At 34.4% G+C, this 20803-nt stretch overlaps 1 gene segment (V, D, J or C); it reads right to left on the minus strand.

Moving 5' to 3' along the window:
- Nucleotides 1-17628: 17628 nt before the first annotated feature.
- LOC127156186 (Ig kappa chain V region 3547-like) lies at nt 17629-18140 on the minus strand. The segment is given in 2 exon segments: nt 17629-17942; nt 18044-18140. Coding segments are annotated over 2 exon segments (363 nt in total).
- Between the last annotated feature and the right edge of the window lie 2663 nt (nt 18141-20803).

Below are 20803 nucleotides of genomic sequence, written 5' to 3' on the forward strand. Positions count from 1 at the left end.
GGTGGCTGTGCTTTAAATAAAATGATTACATGGCTCTGTGGAATGCTTGATTCCACAGGTCAGTCATGACATTCCAAGGTATGTTATTCCTCGATAACATCTGGTAAAAGCTAATAACACAGACTCATCCAGGCAACTTAAGTCGGCATTATACGCTTAATAGTTTTTCTTGGTGGAAGCTCTGCGTTTGGTTAGCTAATAAAATATTAAAACTCAATTCAATATTATGAGTACAGTTTCTTAATTCTGTCAACTTGTTGCTTGCTAGCAACTGATTTCTTCATTGAAGCTTTGCGTCCAAATATTTCAGCTCAGATCAGTGTTTCATATCTAATTATTTACTTTTGTGGCAAGCAGCTGTGTAATAAGTGGGATAATGTACATCCAGCCAGTTGTTATCGCAAAATAAAGATGTATATTGTCCCTTACTTATTATAATCTTAATTCAAGTGATAAAGGATTTTGAAAGTCTGACAGTAATCAGTGTTAAGTGCTACTGTAAGGTTAACTCTGCCTGGTTTAAATGTTTCAAAATGATTAACAGTTAAAAATATTAGACATTTTGAAAAGTAATCAAATGTAATGTTACATTACTTTAATAAAATAATTGAAAAGTTACACTACTTATTACATTTTAAATAGAGTAATTTGTAATCTTTAACCCATTACATTTCCAAAGTAACCTTCCCAACACTCTCTATATTATAAACACATTTAAAACGCATTAACAAATGTATTGGACAACACACTTCAACTGAAATTAAAATCAGTTATCAGAATCAGAATCATAAACATAGTTATACATTTTTAAAGCAAGACAAAATAACAAAGATTTAAAATGCATGTTTAAGCAAAACTTAATTACATATTATAACTAAGTGCACTGTTAAAAATTGCTGTAAAAAAACGGCCAAATTTTGACAGTAACATGCTGTTTTCCATTAAAACAGTGCATTCTGGGTATTATTTGACATTTTCGAAAAAGTAGCCTGCTCCTATGTATCGTGAATTAACAGCGTTCAAAATCGACACTCAGAGACTGTGTTTAAAATCAAACTCTACACCCTCATTCACTATTCCCTACATGAGTTTACTAATATAGTCCACCTTACAGAGAGAATGAAAACTAATGAGTGACTTCAGACACTGATGAACAGCTGCTGTTAATGAGCAGAATCACTGATTGAAAGAGAAACAAGACAAACACAAGAACTATATAACTGACTTCAGCCACAGCCTTAGATGAAATCAACTGAAAATTTAAACAACTCAACACACAGCTTTACCAACTTCACACATTTCTAACCAGACTGATTTTATTTCTGTCAGATGTCTATAGAAGATCTTATTGAGAATGAAGAGATGTTTAGATGATGATGTTTTATTGTTTTGTTTGACGATACCATTGTGGAGATCAGTGTTTGCTTTAATTGGTCTCCTGACTCTTGACATTAAAACATAGATATATTTGCTGTATCTGGGTTTTTATAATGTATTAGTTACAGCAATGCTGGTCAGTTAATGTCAGCTATGTCTAGTTGGGCATGAATGTCATCTACTGAACTGGTTCTGAGTCTTGTGAGACTCGTTAAGAGTCTATTTTTGGGTGTGTGTTTATTTGTTGCTGCTTTTTTTTTTTCCATCAAGTGTGTTACAGCATGAGATCTTTTGATAATGTGGCAACCAGAAAAGAAGGATTTAATAGTTAAAATTTAAAACTACTGTAGCATTTATACTCAAATAGAGACATGAAGAATCAGCATATGAATCTCAACAATGGTGACAATCGAAAGCTTCATGCTGCAATGCATGCTGGGTATCAGCACACTACAAAACCTCACCTATGACTTGTTCTCACCATTGTTGAGATTCATACGATGATTCTTGATGTGTGTATCTAAATTGTGCTGAATTTTTTTTTTTTTTTTTTAATTTCACATCAATATTCAATAAAAGAAAAGACACTGGATAAAAGCTGTGTTATTACCAAACCATAAACAATTCTAGATTTCTTTGTAGTCATTCATATTTATTTATTTATTTATTATTATTTCTCTTTTTTGTCATAACAAGTATGTTGTAAACATACACAATTACAACAACTAAACTAAAACTAACCTTAAAATGTCACGGTTCAACAGCCCAACTAAAGTAAACACTGATCTCCACCGTGGTAGTAAAAAAAAAAAAAAAAAAAAAAAAAACAACCTAAACCTCTGCAACTCTCTTCTGTAGACGTCTGACAGAAATAAAGTCAGTGTGGTAATAATTGAAGCTGGTAATGCTGTTTTAGGAGTTTAATCAGATCTTGAGAGATTTAATGTCTTCTTTTATTTCAGTTGATGTCATCTAAGGCTGTGGCTGAAGTCAGTTGTTCTTGTGTTATTCTTTCATTCAGCGATTTTGTTTGTTAACAGCTGGTGTTCATCACTAATGCTCAATCAGAACGTGATCAATCATATAATTATCTCATTAACTTCAGCACTAATTCAGTATTACTCAAACACTCTGTAGTGTTGACACATTATAAGTGTTCATTTAAAACTGAGGATTTTGCTGTGGGTTTTAAAGGGTTAAAGATGTACGATGGAAAAAAAAAAAACAGCATGAAATGTAATTTAACAGTAATAAACTGTAATTAATTTACGGCAACACACTGTAGAAAAACAGTAACATGCTGGCAACCGAGCTGCCAGTAGATTACTGTTAATTCAAGAAAAAACAGTAATATACTGTAAAACATAACAGTCAGATTTATCAAGCAAATCAAGTTATTTTCACTAAAATATTAGTGAATGTTCATAGAAAAACAATTATGCAAAGTCATTAACTGGTAGGGAGAGTAAATATTTGATTGTGCCTAACTGATGTGTTTTTGTACAAGAGAGATCTGTCAGTTTAATTTAGTTTTGTGGGTCACCATTGTGCTGGAGAGTAGAGCTTGTGCTTCAGGCAATGATGAGCCACAAACACTGATGTTTTGCTGCTTTAGTTAAAGACAGTAATTATGGAATTGCTGATATAGTGACAATCTCTTTACTAAGCACTTTATTACACAAATTTGTGCTATTGTTAGTTAATGACAATCTATAAAGTTTTGAGTAAAAGTCAATTGCTTCTTTATTACACTTTAAGTGTTTGCGGGTTTATATTAAGAAATATTTCTTCTTAGTGGACTCAAATTAAATAAGTTCACTGTACTAACGCCATATAAACAACAGTTTTTTTTAAAACTCAAATGGTTTGAAGCAATCGGTTTCCAAAATAAAATGAGTTACCACATGGTATAATAACAGTAACATACTGTAAAAATGAAGAGCTGTAAATTAACGGTAGAGAGCTATAAAATAACAGTATAATGCTGGCAACCACAGCTGCCAGTAAGTTACTGTTATTTTACAGTGCAATTTTTTACAGTGTGCATGAAAGCATGCTAAGAAACAAAGCCATGAAACTGTATTCTCTTAACACTTCTCTTAACACTTAAGTTGTCTTTAAAGTGAGTAGTATATTATTTGCAAGTTTAAGATTTGAAGTATACTTTTTTCACAGGTTAGTTTGTTAGTGGCACAAATCCTGCCCACTTCTTTGCATTGTCAGCACATGCATCAGTGCTCTGAGAGTGTTTATAGTGCTGTGAGTTTAACACTTCATGACTGAGAGCAGAACAGAACAGAATCTTCATCAACACACAAGACAAAACAACAACAATGAACAACATCAGCGTCCTCATCTGGACACTCACACTGTTTGCTCAAGGTTTGTGTAGCAAAATTTTAACAAAGATTTTTTTTTTTTTTTTTTTTTTTTTTTTTTTATGTGTAAATTATTAATAATTTGCTGTTGATCCTTATTTTTTTCTTATTCTTTCTTTCAGAGTGTACACTGTAAAATGTAATTAGTTGACTTTACTTGTAAAAAGCGTGGAAACTGATTACCTTAAAAAAACTAAGTAAAGTGAAATAGGAATAGTATGTTGTACTGACAAATGCTTACTTAGTATAGTTTACTTAAACAAGAGTTGTAGTAACTAACAAAAAACTGTTGAGAGTACTTGATTCTTTACTTTAGGTTTACTCTTGACTTAGTATAGCCACTCACTGACTCCCAGAGTGCATTGCGACATGAATAAATTATGCAATTGCTTTGCTTTACTGTTGTTGTTTGTATTTGCCAATTTCATTTGCTGTCTTGTGTCAGTAGTAGCACAACAAAAAACAAACAAAAAAAGCTCATAAAATGGTTATTGATAGTTAATAAAAATAAATAAAATAGAGTTGTTACCATTGTTGTGATTCGCATGCTGAATGTTGAAGTCTGTGTGTGACTCACGCACATTACCCCACATATTAAAAGATTGTATCAACACAGTTACAAGGTTCTTATAGCGTTTATAAAAAAAAGAAAAACAGTAAAATTGTAAAAAAAAAAATCATTAATCAGCATGAAAAACATAACCTAAGGATTTAAATAGAATATAGATCAATATAGATTCTAAAAGCAATCCATTTATTATTTTTCTTTCTTTGAAATCAAAGATCTTTCATTTCATGCTGCATTGTTGCAACAACAGAAAGAGAACTATAGCAATATAGACAAAGTTCCAAGTGCCCAACCAAAAGTAACACTATTCACTATAATGGTGAGTATTAAAAAAAAAAAAAAAAAAACCTTTTCAGGAAAATCAACATTCATTTATGAAGTCAGCTTATGTGATGTTCTCTCAAATATTTCAGTTGTATTGCAAATTCAACATTCAAGATGACTTTGGGAAATGAGTGAATTCAAATAGTGAAAGAAAGATGTGAGTGAAAAGTCTACTAAAAATTGCCCCATCTCAAAAACTTTCTTTTCTTCTTCTTCTGTTGTCACGTTGCACATTAGCAACATGTTAGTGCACTGCTGCCTCTCACTGGTTTATTAATGTCATTGGTTTCTTTGTGGATACTTGAATATTTTAAGTAAACATCACTCAAAGTAGTAAGTAAACTGTTTTATTTGCCTTGAAAGTAGCTGTAACTTAATAAAACCTAGTAAGTACAGTAACTAAGTAAAGATAACTAATTGTAACTAAGTAAGGTAAACTATTGGGTTTTACAGTGTAGAGGACAATACACTGTAACTCAGAGTCCATCAATAACAGCAGCTCAAGGGCAAGAAGTCAGAATAAACTGTAAAACCAGCAGTAGAGTGTGGGGTGGTGATGAGTTACACTGGTACTTACAGAAACCTGGAGAAGCTCCTAAACTCCTCATATATTATGCAACAAACCATTACACTGGAACTCCATCTAGATTCAGTGGCAGTGGATCTGACAGTGATTTCACTCTGACCATCAGTGGAGTCCAGACAGATACAGGAGATTATTACTGTCAGAGTGTACACTGGCCGGGTAGCACTTTGGTGTTCACACAGTGATAAAGAGTCGTACAAAAACCTCCATCCGTCAGAGTCACAGTGACTGCACTGATACAGATGAGAGATACTGCAGCTGCTGATTTGAGAATGTGAATCATCTCAAGACAATGATCTGATATGAACAAGCAATAAGGATGATTGAAAAACATGAAAATAAAGATTTTTCAATGATCAGTATGATACATGTACTTACGGTAACAATTTAGAATAGGGACCATTTCTCACTATTACCTAGTTGCTTATTAGCATGCACGGCCCAACCAAACAATGATGGTTTATGTAAATAGCCAAGGTATAAATAAACACTTCATAACAAATATAGATGCGACATTTACTTGTCTACCTTTCAATTATTTTCCAAGATCCGTGGCCTGTTTCATAAAACAAGTTTACCAAACAAGCCAGGCTTATTCCAGTTGGTCTGACTCATTGTCAAATGATTTGGTTCCATGAAGTAAATTTACTATAGCTCAAGCTCAGTCACTCTGGCACTGTATGCTGGGAAACTAGCCTGGTCCTGGTTACGTCATCTATTTGTCATGCACTGTTAAAAATTGCTGTAAAAAAACGGCCAAATTTTGACAGTAACATGCTGTTTTCCATTAAAACAGTGCATTCTGGGTATTATTTGTCATTTTCGAAAAAGTAGCCTGCTGCTATGTATCGTGAATTAACAGCGTTCAAAATCGACACTCAGAGACTGTGTTTAAAATCAAACTACACCCTCATTCACTATTCCCTACATGAGTTTACTAATATAGTCCACCTTACAGAGAGAATGAAAACTAATGAGTGACTTCAGACACTGACGAACACCTGCTGTTAATGAGCAGAATCACTGATTGAAAGAGAAACAAGACAAACACAAGAACTATATAACTGACTTCAGCCACAGCCTTAGATGAAATCAACTGAACATTTAAACAACTTAACACACAGCTTTACCAACTTCACACATTTCTAACCAGACTGATTTTATTTCTGTCAGATGTCTATAGAAGATCTTATTGAGAATGAAGAGATGTTTAGATGATGATGTTTCATTGTTTTGTTTGACGATACCATTGTGGAGATCAGTGTTTGCTTTAATTGGGCTCCTGACTCTACATACATACATTTGCTGTAACTAGGTTTTTATGATGCATTAGTTATAGCAATGCTGGTTAGTTGATGTCAGCTATGTCTAGTTGGGCATGAATGTCATCTACTGAGCTGGTTCTGAATCTTGTGAGATTCATTAAGAGTCTGTTTTTGGGTGTGTGTTTATTTGTTGTTGGGGTTTTTATTCCACCGAGTGTGTTACAACATTAGAACTTTTGATAATGTGGCAACCAGAAAAGAAGGATTTAATAGTCAAAATTTAAAACTACTGTAGCATTTCTATCGAATAGAGACATGAAGAATCAGCATATGAATCTCAACAATGGTGACAATTGAAAGCTTCATGCTGCAATGCATGCTGGGTATCAGCACACTACAAAACCTCACCTATGACTTGTTCTCACCATTGTTGAGATTCATACGATGATTCTTGATGTGTGTATCTAAATTAGGCTGAAGTTTTTTTTTTTTTTTTAAATTTCACATCAATATTCAATGAAAGAAAAGACACTGGATAAAAGCTGTGTTATTACCAAACCATAAACAATTCCAGATTTCTTTGTAGTCACTAATATTTATTTATTTGCTATTATTACTTTTCTTATTTGTGATAACAAGCATGTTGTAAACACACACAATTACAACAACTAAACTAAAATTAACCTTAAAATGGCACGGTTCAACAGCCCAACTAAAGTAAACACTGATCTCCACCGTGGTAGTAAAAGGAAAAAAAAAAAAAACCTAAACCTCTGCAACTCTCTTCTGTAGACGTCTGACAGAAATAAAGTCAGTGTGGTAATAATTGAAGCTGCTAATGCTGTTTTAGGAGTTTAATCAGATCTTGAGAAATTGAATGTCTTCTTTTATTTCAGTTGATGTCATCGAAGGCTGTGGCTGAAGTCAGTTGTTCTTGTGTTATTCTTTCATTCAGCAATTTTGTTTGTTAACAGCTGGTGTTCATCACTAATTCTCAATCAGAACGTGATCAATCATATAATTATCTCATTAACTTCAGCACTAATTCAGTATTACTCAAACACTCTGTAGTGTTGACACATTATAAGTGTTCATTTAAAACTGAGGATTTTGCTGTGGGTTTTAAAGGGTTAAAGATGTACGATGGAAAAAAAAAACAGCATAAAATGTAATTTAACAGTAATAAACTGTAATTAATTTACGGCAACACACTGTAGAAAAACAGTAACATGCTGGCAACCGAGCTGCCAGTAGATTACTGTTAATTCAAGAAAAAACAGTAATATACTGTAAAACATAACAGTCAGATTTACCAAGCAAATCAAGTTATTTTCACTAAAATATTAGTGAATGTTCATAGAAAAACAATTATGCAAAGTCATTAACTGGTAGGGAGAGTAAATATTTGATTGTGCCTAACTGATGTGTTTTTGTACAAGAGAGATCTGTCAGTTTAATTTAGTTTTGTGGGTCACCATTGTGCTGGAGAGTAGAGCTTGTGCTTCAGGCAATGATGAGCCACAAGTACTGGTGTTTTGCTGCTTTATTTAAAGACAGTAATTGTGGAATTGCTGATATAGTGACAATCTCTTTACTAAGCACTTTATTACACAAATCTGTGCTATTGTTAGTTAATGACAATCTATAAAGATTTGAGTAAAAGTCGATTGCTTCTTTATTACACTTTAAGTGTTTGCGGGTTTATATTAAGAAATATTTCTTCTTAGTGGACTCAAATTAAATAAGTTCACTGTACTAACACCATATAAACAATAGTTTTTTTTAAAACTCAAATTGTTTGAAGCAAAATAAAATGAGTTACCACATGGTATAATAACAGTAACATACTGTAAAAATGAAGAGCTGTAAATTAACGGTAGAGAGCTATAAAATAACAGTAAAATGCTGGCAACCACAGCTGCCAGTAAATTACTGTTATTTTACAGTGCAATTTTTTACAGTGTTTTGAACACTAATTTAAAACATCAGCAGAAGCACAAAATCCCTTATCTTGTGCAATATGTATTGAAAAGACAAGCAAACTATCCACAAGAAAATCTACATTATAAAACTGTGAGTGTCAGCCACTGACATTACTGAATCTGAATTTTAACACTGAATCTGATTTTAACAAGATTGATACATATTTAAAATACATTGCAACAGTATTATCAGCAAATGTCATAGTGGTTCCTTATTTTCAGAACTGAAAGCAAGCAAGCATGTCTATACCACAGTCCTAGAGATGGTGAGAAGGAAGCTGGTTGGCTTTTTTGGGGACTGTAGACATCTCAGAAGTTCATGTACTTGCTTGGGACTTCTTTCGAAAACATAGCACATACTGTTGCTATAACCAGGGTCTGGCAAGGACTACTTTAGATGTGGGAGCCCCAAGAACATGGAGTGGGAGTCTCAGTTAGACAGGCACCCAACTCCAGAAAAAACTGCTTGATAAAACCTTTCAATGGGAAATGTGCCAGAGAAGGGAACAGTAGGAAGGTGAAGTTGTTGACAGAGCCCCTTGGCTATGAATAATAATGGTTGGGATGAAATTTTTCAAACATGAGAACGATGAGTCAGGGAGTCAGGAAGCAAACGGCCAGTTATACCACAATACATTCTGTGGGACTGAGCTGAAATCTCTACCTGCATGGGCTCATTGACAGGGCCAGTGGAGCAAGAAGAAAGGTTAAGACTCAAAGTAAGACTCAGAAAATATTAATCATTCCCACTGACCAGTCCTGGATGACTGAGCCACTTTTCACCCAAATCATGGTGGCTCTGTGAAGAGCTCTGCCAGACAGAAGAAATAATGACAGCATGCTTCAGTGCTCTGAGTGTTTATACACTGTAAAAAATTTACAAACACTTAAAATGTAATAAAGAAGCAATCGACTTTTACTCAATTTTTTATAGATTGTCATTAACTAACAATAACACAGATTTGTGTAATAAAGTGCTTAGTAAAGAGATTGTCACTATATCAGCAATTCCACAATTACTGTCTTTAAATAAAGCAGCAAAACACCAGTACTTGTGGCTCATCATTGCCTGAAGCACAAGCTCTACTCTCCAGCACAATGGTGACCCACAAAACTAAATTAAACTGACAGATCTCTCTTGTACAAAAACACATCAGTTAGGCACAGTCAAATATTTACTCTCCCTACCAGTTAATGACTTTGCATAATTGTTTTTCTATGAACATTCACTAATATTTTAGTGAAAATAACTTGATTTGCTTGGTAAATCTGACTGTTATGTTTTACAGTATATTACTGTTTTTTCTTGAATTAACAGTAATCTACTGGCAGCTCGGTTGCCAGCATGTTACTGTTTTTCTACAGTGTGTTGCCATAAATTAATTACAGTTTATTACTGTTAAATTACATTTCATGCTGTTTTTTTTTCCATCGTACATCTTTAACCCTTTAAAACCCACAGCAAAATCCTCAGTTTTAAATGAACACTTATAATGTGTCAACACTACAGAGTGTTTGAGTAATACTGAATTAGTGCTGAAGTTAATGAGATAATTATATGATTGATCACGTTCTGATTGAGCATTAGTGATGAACACCAGCTGTTAACAAACATAATTGCTGAATGAAAGAATAACACAAGAACAACTGACTTCAGCCACAGCCTTAGATGACATCAACTGAAATAAAAGAAGACATTCAATCTCTCAAGATCTGATTAAACTCCTAAAACAGCATTACCAGCTTCAATTATTACCACACTGACTTTATTTCTGTCAGACGTCTACAGAAGAGAGTTGCAGAGGTTTAGTTTTTTTTTTTTTTTCTTTTTTTCTTTTACTACCACGGTGGAGATCAGTGTTTACTTTAGTTGGGCTGTTGAACCGTGCCATTTTAAGCATAATTTTAGTTTAGTTGTTGTAATTGTGTATGTTTACAACATGCTTGTTATGAGAAAAAAAAAAAAAAAAAAAATGAATGACTACAAAAAAATCTAGAATTGTTTATGGTTTGGTAATAACACAGGTTCTATCCAGTGTCTTTTCTTTTATTGAATATTGATATGAAAAATAAAAAAAAAAAAAAAAAACCTAAGTATGCAGATGTAAAAAAGACCACTCATTTTTTTCAAAAAAAAAACTGCAGCATAATTTAGATACACATCAAGAATCATCGTATGAATCTCAACAATGGTGAGAACAAGTCATAGGTGAGGTTTTGTAGTGTGCTGATACCCAGCATGCATTGCAGCATGAAGCTTTCGATTGTCACCATTGTTGAGATTCATATGCTGATTCTTCATGTCTCTATTCGATATAAATGCTACAGTAGTTTTAAATTTTGACTATTAAATCCTTCTTTTCTGGTTGCCACATTATCAAATGATCTCATGTTGTAACACACTTGGTGGAAAAAACAACAACAACAAATAAACACACACCCAAATACAGACTCTAAATGAGTCTCACAAGATTCAGAACCAGTTCAGTAGATTCATGCCCAACTAGCTGACATCAACTAACCAGCATTGCTGTAACTAATGCATCATAAAAACCCAGTTACAGCAAATATATGTATGTAGAGTCAGGAGCCCAATTAAAGCAAACACTGATCTCCACAATGGTATCGTCAAACAAAACAATAAAACATCATCATCTAAACATCTCTTCATTCTCAATAAGATCTTCTATAGACATCTGACAGAAATAAAATCAGTCTGGTTAGAAATGCGTGAAGTTGGTAAAGCTGTGTGTTGAGTTGTTTAAATTTTCAGTGGCTGTGGCTGAAGTCAGTTATATAGTTCTTGTGTTTGTCTTGTTTCTCTTTCAATCAGTGATTCTGCTCATTAACAGCAGCTGTTCATCAGTGTCTGAAGTCACTCATTAGTTTTCATTCTCTCTGTAAGGTGGACTATATTAGTAAACTCATGTAGGGAATAGTGAATGAGGGTGTAGAGTTTGATTTTAAACACAGTCTCTGAGTGTCGATTTTGAACGCTGTTAATTCACGATACATAGCAGCAGGCTACTTTTTCGAAAATGTCAAATAATACCCAGAATGCACTGTTTTAATGGAAAACAGCATGTTACTGTCAAAATTTGGCCGTTTTACAGCAATTTTTAACAGTGTAGTGCTGTGAGTTTAACACTTCATGACTGAGAGCAGAACAGAACAGAATCTTCATCATCACACAAGACAAAACAACAACAATGAACAACATCATCATCCTCATCTGGACACTCACACTGTTTGTTCAAGGTTTGTGTAGCAAAATATTTAGTAGTAGTTCCTTAAAAAGTGAAATGCACATAATATATGTCATCAGACATGTTTTGTCTCAGTTTTTACTTTTCTTTCTTTCAGAGTGTACACTCAAAAAAATATTTCAGCCCTTAACTTAATTCAATTACATACAAAATTTCCATGCATTTAGATTACGTAGTTTTAATTTAAACAAATCAATTAAACTTAATGTGATTCAAATGCATCAGTCTTACGTAAATGAAACAGGTAAAGTTGATGTAATAGTTCCCAGTGTTAAACAAACCCTGCTCAGTGTTCATGTGTTTCCACACTACAGAGTGTTCAAGTAGCATTGACACAGTGTTGGAGTTAAAGAGATCATTATGTCATGATTGACCAATAATGATGAACACCTGTTGTTTAGAAGCAGAATCATTGAAGGAAAGAGAAACACAAGAATCAGCCACAGCCAAAGATAAAATTAACTTAAATAAATTAAGACATTAAATCTCTGATTAAACAACTCCACAAACAACATTACAGTTTGACTTGATTTCTGTCGTATATCCACAAATATTATTTGAGAACGTCTAAACAGAGGTTTAGATGTTTTATTTTAAAAAATGTTTCATTTGACCTCACCATCATGGCGAACAGGGTTTACTTTAGTTGGGCTCTTGACCCTTGACTTCCTTAGTATAGTTTTTTTTTTTGTTCTTTGGTTGTTGTAATTGTGTTTGTAAAGCACATTTGTATAGTGCAAAAAAAGGGGTCCTTATTAAGTGTTCCTGGTTAATTATTATTGATGTTGTAATCATTGTCAAGTGGTCTGATTTGCTTATATGGTTCAGTGGTTTACCTCTTAGTTTCATTATATTTACAGTAGTTGTATGAACTGTTACTATTACTACTTTAAGATCTGCAGTGTCACTTAGACACACACAGACATCAAGAATCAGCATATGAATCTCAACAATGGTGACATTCAACAGCTGCATGCTGGGAGTCATGGGTGAGATTTGTACTCTGCTGCTACCCAGCATGCAGCTGTTGAATGTCACCATTGTTGAAATTCAAATGCTGATTCTTGATGTCTGTGTGTGTCAAACTGACACCTTAGATTTCAAGATTTCGTGTATAAGATAAACATCCATAATAGTTCATACACCTGTTGTAAACATTATGAAAATAATAGACTAACCACTGCATGAAATCAGTGCATCATGCCACTGGATGATAATGATTCAACAAACAATAAAAATTAACCAAAAACACCTAATTAGACTTCTTTTTGGCTTTTTTATTTTGTTGTAATAAATGTGCTTCATGCACATAATTACAGCAGCCAAAAAAATCAAAAGTCAAGAGTCCAACTAAAGTAAACCCTGTTCGCCATGATGGTGAGGTCAATTGAAACTTTAAAAAATAAATTAAAAAAAATAAAACATCTAAGCCTCTGTTTAGATGTTCTGAAATAATATTTATAGATATATGACAGAAATCAAGTCAATCTGTAATGTTGTTTGTGGAGTTGTTTAATCAGAGATTTAATGTCCTCATTTATTTAAGTTAATTTTATCTTTGGCTGTGGCTGATTCTTGTGTTTCTCTTTCCTTCGGTGATTCTGCTTGTAAACAGCAGGTGTTCATCATTATTGGTCAATCGTGACATAATGATCTCCTTAACTCCAACACTGTGTCAATGCTACTTGAACACTCTGTAGTGTGGAAACACATGAACACTGAGCAGGGTTTGTTTAACACTGGGAACTATTACATCAACTTTACCTGTTTCATTTACGTAAGACTGATGCATTTGAATCACATTAAGTTTAATTGATTTGTTTAAATTAAAACTACGTAATCTAAATGCATGGAAATTTTGTACGTAATTGAATTAAGTTAAGGGCTGAAATATTTTTTTTAAAGTTCATTAAAGTATTTGTCTTTGAGTAGTGATGTATTCATCCTGCATCCGAATGATTTTTTTGTAACATCTGTATTATTGATAGTTATAGTGACTGGAACATGATCGGATATGACGATAGGATTAATTGTTGTGTTTAAAATGTCTGGAATAAGAGAGTTGCTTGTTAAAAAATAATCAATACGCGAATATGATTTATGAACAGCTGAAAAATAAGTATATTCTCTTGAATTTGGGTTCGTCAGTCTCCAGCTATCGCCAAGACCAAGATCATTCATGTATTGTTTAATGGTTTCTGTAGATTGCCATGGTTTAAATTGTGTTGCCGTATTCGATTTGTCTTGAGTTGGATCAATAACTGTATTAAAATCACCTCCAATTATGATAACTGACTGAGAAAGGCTGACTAATGATGAGAAAAATCTCTGTGAAAGATCTGTGTTTGGTCCATATATATTAGCAATGGTTATTTTTTTTATTATTAAAGGATATATTGATGATAACGTATCGTCCTTCTGGGTCACATATGGCTGACTGATTGATAACTGTAATGATTCATATAGCTACGCCTCTTTTCTTTGAGTTGTAAGATGCAGAGTATATTTGTGTTAATTGTGTATTTGTTATTTTTTTTTATGTTCTGATTCCAAAAGATGGGTTTCTTGTAATGAACATATATCTGTCTTGAGTTTTTTAAGGTGGTTTAAAATTTTGGATCTTTTAACTGGTGAGTTGATGCCCTGTACATTCCAGCTTACCAATTTTAAATGTGACATTTTATATTAAGACAGTTTGTTGCTTTGTTTTAATATCTGTACCCTATAATGTAATCTGAACAAAAAAGCTACACACAAGACACACTCAATATCAGACAGACACAACATGAGGTCATAAGAACGCTTAGTTACAGATAGCATATTTTGACCGTAGCGACAGGTGTTTGTTATTTATTTTGTATTCCGTTCATTGGCAATTTTTTTTTCCTTTAATGATGAATTATAACCACGATATAGTGTCATTTCTGTAAAGCTGGCCATCGCATACTACGGCACTGAATGTCTAGTATTGATTCGTTTAGCAATTTATTTTCGGTTTTGAGACTGTTGATTGTTGTTGTGAGTTCTGATATCTTTGTCATTTAAAGTCGGTCTTTTGCTGTAGTGTGTCAGTAGAAAATAACAGTTTACATTTCTAAACATTCATTTTGCCATTAATTATAATAATCCAGTGAGATTTTTGTATGGAGCACAGGCTGTTGTCAGACTCCTTGTGCAAACAGAGATGTGATCTCTCCATCATTCAATACAGTCTGTCTTAAGAAACAGAAGAAACAGAGACAGACTAAATCCAGAAGAACTGTGACAACATCTCCAAGATGCTTTAAGAGACCTATACCTACAAAGCTACAGTACTGTTACATTTTTTAGGCAGTTAGGCACATAAAATGATGTTGTCAAAAACAATGTCATAAATAGATTTTCTTTATCAAAGAACTTCTATTAACTAAAATAAATAAGCATTTGATGTGACCATCCTTTGCATTTAAAGTGGCTTTTGCCCTATGTGCACTTGTGCATAGTTTTTCAGATACAGTAGCTTTGCAGGTAGGTTACTTGAAACATCTTGGAGATGTTGCCACAGTTCTTGTGGATTTAGTCTGTTTCAGTTTTTCTGTTTCTTCATGTCATTCCAGAGACAGACTGGATGATGGTGAGATCAGATGTCTGTGTGGAGCACTGGCTGTTGTCAGACTCCTTGTGCAAACAAAAATCTCACTAGATTATTACAATTAATGGCAAACAGAATGTTTGGAAATGTAAACCGATATTTTTTACTGACACACTACAGCAAAAGATAGAAATAACTTACTTTAAACATTTTTTTAGCTGGTGAAAATACTACACTCAAAAAAATATTTCAGCCCTTAACTTAATTCAATTACGTACAAAATTTCCATGCATTTAGATTACGTAGTTTTAATTTAAACAAATCAATTAAACTTAATGTGATTCAAATGCATCAGTCTTACGTAAATGAAACAGGTAAAGTTGATGTAACATTTCCCAGTATTAAACAAACCCTGCTCAGTGTTCATGTGTTTCCACACTACAGAGTGTTCAAGTAGCATTGACAGTGTTGGAGTTAAGGAGATCATTATGTCACGATTGACCAATAATGATGAACACCTGCTGTTTACAAGCAGAATCACAGAAGGAAAGAGAAACACAAGAATCTGATACAGCCAAAGAGAAAATGAACTTAAATAAATGAGGACATTAAATCTCTGATTAAACAACTCCACAAACAACATTACAGATTGACTTGATTTCTGTCGTATATCTATAAATATTATTTCAGAACATCTAAACAGAGGTTTAGATGTTTTATTTTTTTTATTTTTTTTTTAAAGTTTCAATTGACCTCACCATCATGGCGAACAGGGTTTACTTTAGTTGGACTCTTGACTTTTGATTTTTTTAATGTTAGTTTTTTTGGCTGTTGTAATTATGTGTATGAAGCACATTTATTACAACAAAATAAAAAAGCCAAAAAGAAGTCTGATTAGCTGTTTTTGGTTAATTTGTATTGTTTGTTAAATCATTATCATCCAGTGGCATGATGCACTGATCTCATGCAGTGGTTAGTCTATTATTTTCATAATGTTTACGACAGGTGTATGAATGATTATGGATGTTTGTCTTATACACTAAATCTTGAAATCTACAGCATCAGTTTGACACACACAGACATCAAGAATCAGCATTTGAATCTCAACAATGGTGACATTCAACAGCTGCATGCTGGGTAACAGCAGATTATAAAACTCACCCATGACTCCCAGCATGCAGCTGTTGAATGTCACCATTGTTGAGATTCATATGCTGATTCTTGATGTCTGTGTGTGTCTAAGTAACACTGGAGATCTTAAAGTAGTAATAGTAACAGTTCATACAACTACTGTAAATATAATGAAACTAAGAGGTAAACCACTGAACAATATCAGCAAATCAGACCACTTGAGAATGATTACAACATCAATAATAATTAACCAAGAACACTTAATAAGGACCCCTTTTTTTTGCGCTATACAAATGTGCTCTACGAACACAATTACAGCAACCAAAGAACAAAAAAAAAACTATACTAAGAAAGTCAAGGGTCAAGAGCCCAACTAAAGTAAACCCTGTTCGCCATGATGGTGAGGTCAAATGAAACATTTTTTAAAATAAAACATCTAAACCTCTGTTTAGACGTTCTCAAATAATATTTATTGATATATGACAGAAATCAAGTCAATCTGTAATGTTGTTTGTGGAGTTGTTTAATCAGAGATTTAATGTCTTCAGTTATTTAAGTTCATTTTCTCTTTGGCTGTGTCTGATTCTTGTGTTTCTCTTTCCTTCGGTGATTCTGCTTGTAAACAGCAGGTGTTCATCATTATTGGTCAATCGTGACATAATCATCTCCTTAACTCCAACACTGTGTCAATGCTACTTGAACACTCTGTAGTGTGGAAACACATGAACACTGAGCAGGGTTTGTTTAACACTGGGAAATATTACATCAACTTTACCTGTTTCATTTACGTAAGACTGATGCATTTGAATCACATTAAGTTTAATTGATTTGTTTAAATTAAAACTATGTAATCTAAATGCATGGAAATTTTGTACGTAATTGAATTAAGTTAAGGGCTGAAATATTTTTTTGAGTGTAGTGGCCTAAGACTTTTGCACAGTACTGTATATTCTCCAAACAATGTCGAATCTAGTAAGTGAGATTATGTTATGTTATATATGTTATGTTATGTTATGTTATATTATATTATTATATTATAAATAAGTAGTCTCTAAAATGTTTAATACAATGTGCCACTGTATTGTTTTGTCATCCTCCAATCAGCAGCTGCAGTTTCTCTCATCTGTATCAGTGCAGTCAATGTGACTCTGACTGATGGAGGTTTTTGTACGACTCTTTATCACTGTGTGAACACACCACCACTGTGTGCACTCTGACAGTAATAATCTCCTGTATCTTCAGTCTGGACTCCACTGATGGTCAGAGTGAAATCACTGTCAGATCCACTGCCACTGAATCTAGATGGAGTTCCAGTGTAACGGCTTGTTGCCAAATATATGAGGAGTTTAGGAGCTTCTCCAGGTTTCTGTAAGTACCAGGCTAAACGATCACCGTTAAACACTCTACTGCTGACTTTACAGTTTATTCTGACATCTTGCCCTTGAGCTGCTGTTATTGATGGGCTCTGAGTTACAGTGATCTGTCCTCTACACTCTGAAAGAAAGAATAAAAATTACATTAAGAAACAACTGCAAATTATTATTAATTTACACATCAAAAAATGAATTTCTTTGTTAAAACTTTACTACACAAACCTTGAGCAAACAGTGTGAGTGTCCAGGTGAGGATGATGATGTTGTTCATTGTTGTTGTTTTGTCTTGTGTGATGATGAAGATTCTGTTCTGTTCTGCTCTCAGTCATGAAGTGTTAAACTCACAGCACTATAAACACTCTCATGCAAAGCGTCTCTCCATGTAAATGCTCTTCATACAGACTGTCAGTCTGATTTTAAATTATTCAAAACTATGTTTCCTTCGATGATGATTTCCATGTCATCAGGCTTTTGAAAAGGTCTGTCACATGCTCTGCGTTTGACAAAGATGGCCAGTTTAGGGAGGTCATCTGCTTCCTGCTCAGCTTATGTGTCCTGAAAAGTGACAGCAAAAAGAAAAAGTTAGAATGGTAACACAACACCACACACACTAAAATAATTAAAATGTTTACCTCACAAAACCAGTATGAAAAAAACTATACTGATAAAAAATACTGATAAACACTTATACAACAGAATTTTGTAATACAACATTTAAATCGTATGTAATGTTGAAATACATAATAAAAATAAAGTTATTTTCATGTTTAAAATGTTCTACAAATAAATAACCACATTAGTACAGAACATTGGCCATCATCAACCAAACAAAACATTTGTATTTGTTCTTACCAAGTAGTCTTTTATCAGGTTTTTGTTATCGTCACCAAGGTAGAAAATCATGGATCTAAGGATACACTCTCTTCTTACATTTTTGTCACTAGCCTGAAAATTAATTTGCTTTAAGGTTTCTCAGTAGTAAGTACACAAACAATCTGCATAAAGGCAGTGCAGCAACCATGTAAAATAAAGCAAGCTGTAAACAATGCATAAAGTGGCCACACCTTGCCTCATCAAATGCCAACATGTATTTGCTAATGTTGGACTGAATGGCTCCTCCTCTTCCTTTGATAACTTTTACAAGCTGGGTGGAACGTCTGTCTAACTCTGCAAAATATCGACACTGAAGGAGGGCTGTTGTGATGCAGAGAAATTCTGCACTGATCTAAGAGAATAAAAGAACATAAGTGTGTTCTCATTACACAACACAGCAATTACAGTAAAATCAAACAAAATGAGCTTTACTTGCCAAAACACACACCTCATTCTCCTGGAAAAGAGTAGGCCATCTATTCATAAAGTCTGCTATTTTTGGCTGTTCTGTGACGACTTCATATCGCCTATATGCAAAAGTCTTTGCCATAATTTCTCGAACTACACTGACCAAAATTATAAACGCAACACTTTTGTTTTTGCTCCCATTTTTCATGAGCTGAACTCGAAGATCTAAGACTTTTTCTATGTACACAAAAGGCCTATTTCTCTCAAATATTGTTCACAAATCTGTCTAAATCTGTGCTCTAGTGAGCACTTCTCCTTTGCCGAGATAATCCATCCACCTCACAGATGTGGCATATCAAGATGCTGATTAGACAGCATGATTATTGCACAGGTGTGCCATAGGCTGGCCACAATAAAAGGCCACTCTAAAATGTGCAGTTTTATCACACAGCACAATGCCACAGATGTCGCAAGTTTTGAGGGAGCATGCAGTTGGCATGCTGGCTGCAGGAATGTCCATCAGAGCTATTGCCCGTGAATTGAATGTTCATTTCTCTACCATAAGCCATCTCCAAAGGCGTTTCAGAGAATTTGGCAATACATCCATGCTCACATTTGATGGCGTCTGGCACTTTGGAGAGGTGTTCTTTTCACAGATGAATCCCGGTTTTCACTGTACAGGGCAGATGGCAGACAGCGTGTATGGTGTAGTGTGGGTGAGCGGTTTGCTGACGTTGTCGATCGAGTGGCCCATGGTGGCGGTTGGGTTATGGTATGGGCAGGCATATGTTATGGACAACGAACACAGGTGCATTTTATTGATGGCATTTTGAATGCAGAGATACCGTGATGAGATCCTGAGGCCCTTTGTGCCATTCATCCACGACTATCACCTCATGTTGCAGCATGATAATGCACGGCCCCATGTTGCAAGGATCTGTACACAATTCCTGGAAGCTGAAAACATCCCAGTTCTTGCATGGCCAGCATACTCACCGGACATATCACCCATTGAGCATGTTTGGGATGCTCTGGATCGGCGTATACGACAGCATGTTCCAGTTCCTGCCAATATCCAGCAACTTCGCACAGCCATTGAAGAGGAGTGGACCAACATTCCACAGGCCACAATCAACAACCTGATTAACTCTATGCGAAGGAGATGTGTTGCACTGCGTGAGGCAAATGGTGGTCACACCAGATACTGACTGGTTTTCGGACCCCCCCCCCCAGACGTCCCCAGTACAGTAAAACTGCACATTTTAGAGTGACCTTTTATTGTGGCCAGCCGAAGGCACACCTGTGCAATAGTCATGCTGTCTAATCAGCATCTTGATATGCCACACCTGTGAGGTGGATGGATTATCTCGGCAAAGGAGAAGTGCTCACTAACACAGATTTAGACAGATTTGTGAACAATATTTGAGAGAAATAGGCCTTTTGTGTACATAGAAAAAGTCTTAGATCTTCGAGTTCAGCTCATGAAAAATGGGAGCAAAAACAAAAGTGTTGCGTTTATAATTTTGGTCAGTGTACTTTATCGCTGTTTTTTTTTTTTTTTTTCATTGCTTCTTTTAGAAGGGTTGTGTGTAGTTTTTCAAGACTTTCTCTCATCTCCCCAACTGTTATACCAGGACAGAACTTTGCCTCTATTCATCTCTGTCTTTTTATATTTTTAGAAAGATGAGCATCTTCATCAGC

This window comes from Labeo rohita, chromosome 25 (assembly GCF_022985175.1).
Source record: "Labeo rohita strain BAU-BD-2019 chromosome 25, IGBB_LRoh.1.0, whole genome shotgun sequence".
Classification (NCBI taxonomy): domain Eukaryota; kingdom Metazoa; phylum Chordata; class Actinopteri; order Cypriniformes; family Cyprinidae; genus Labeo; species Labeo rohita.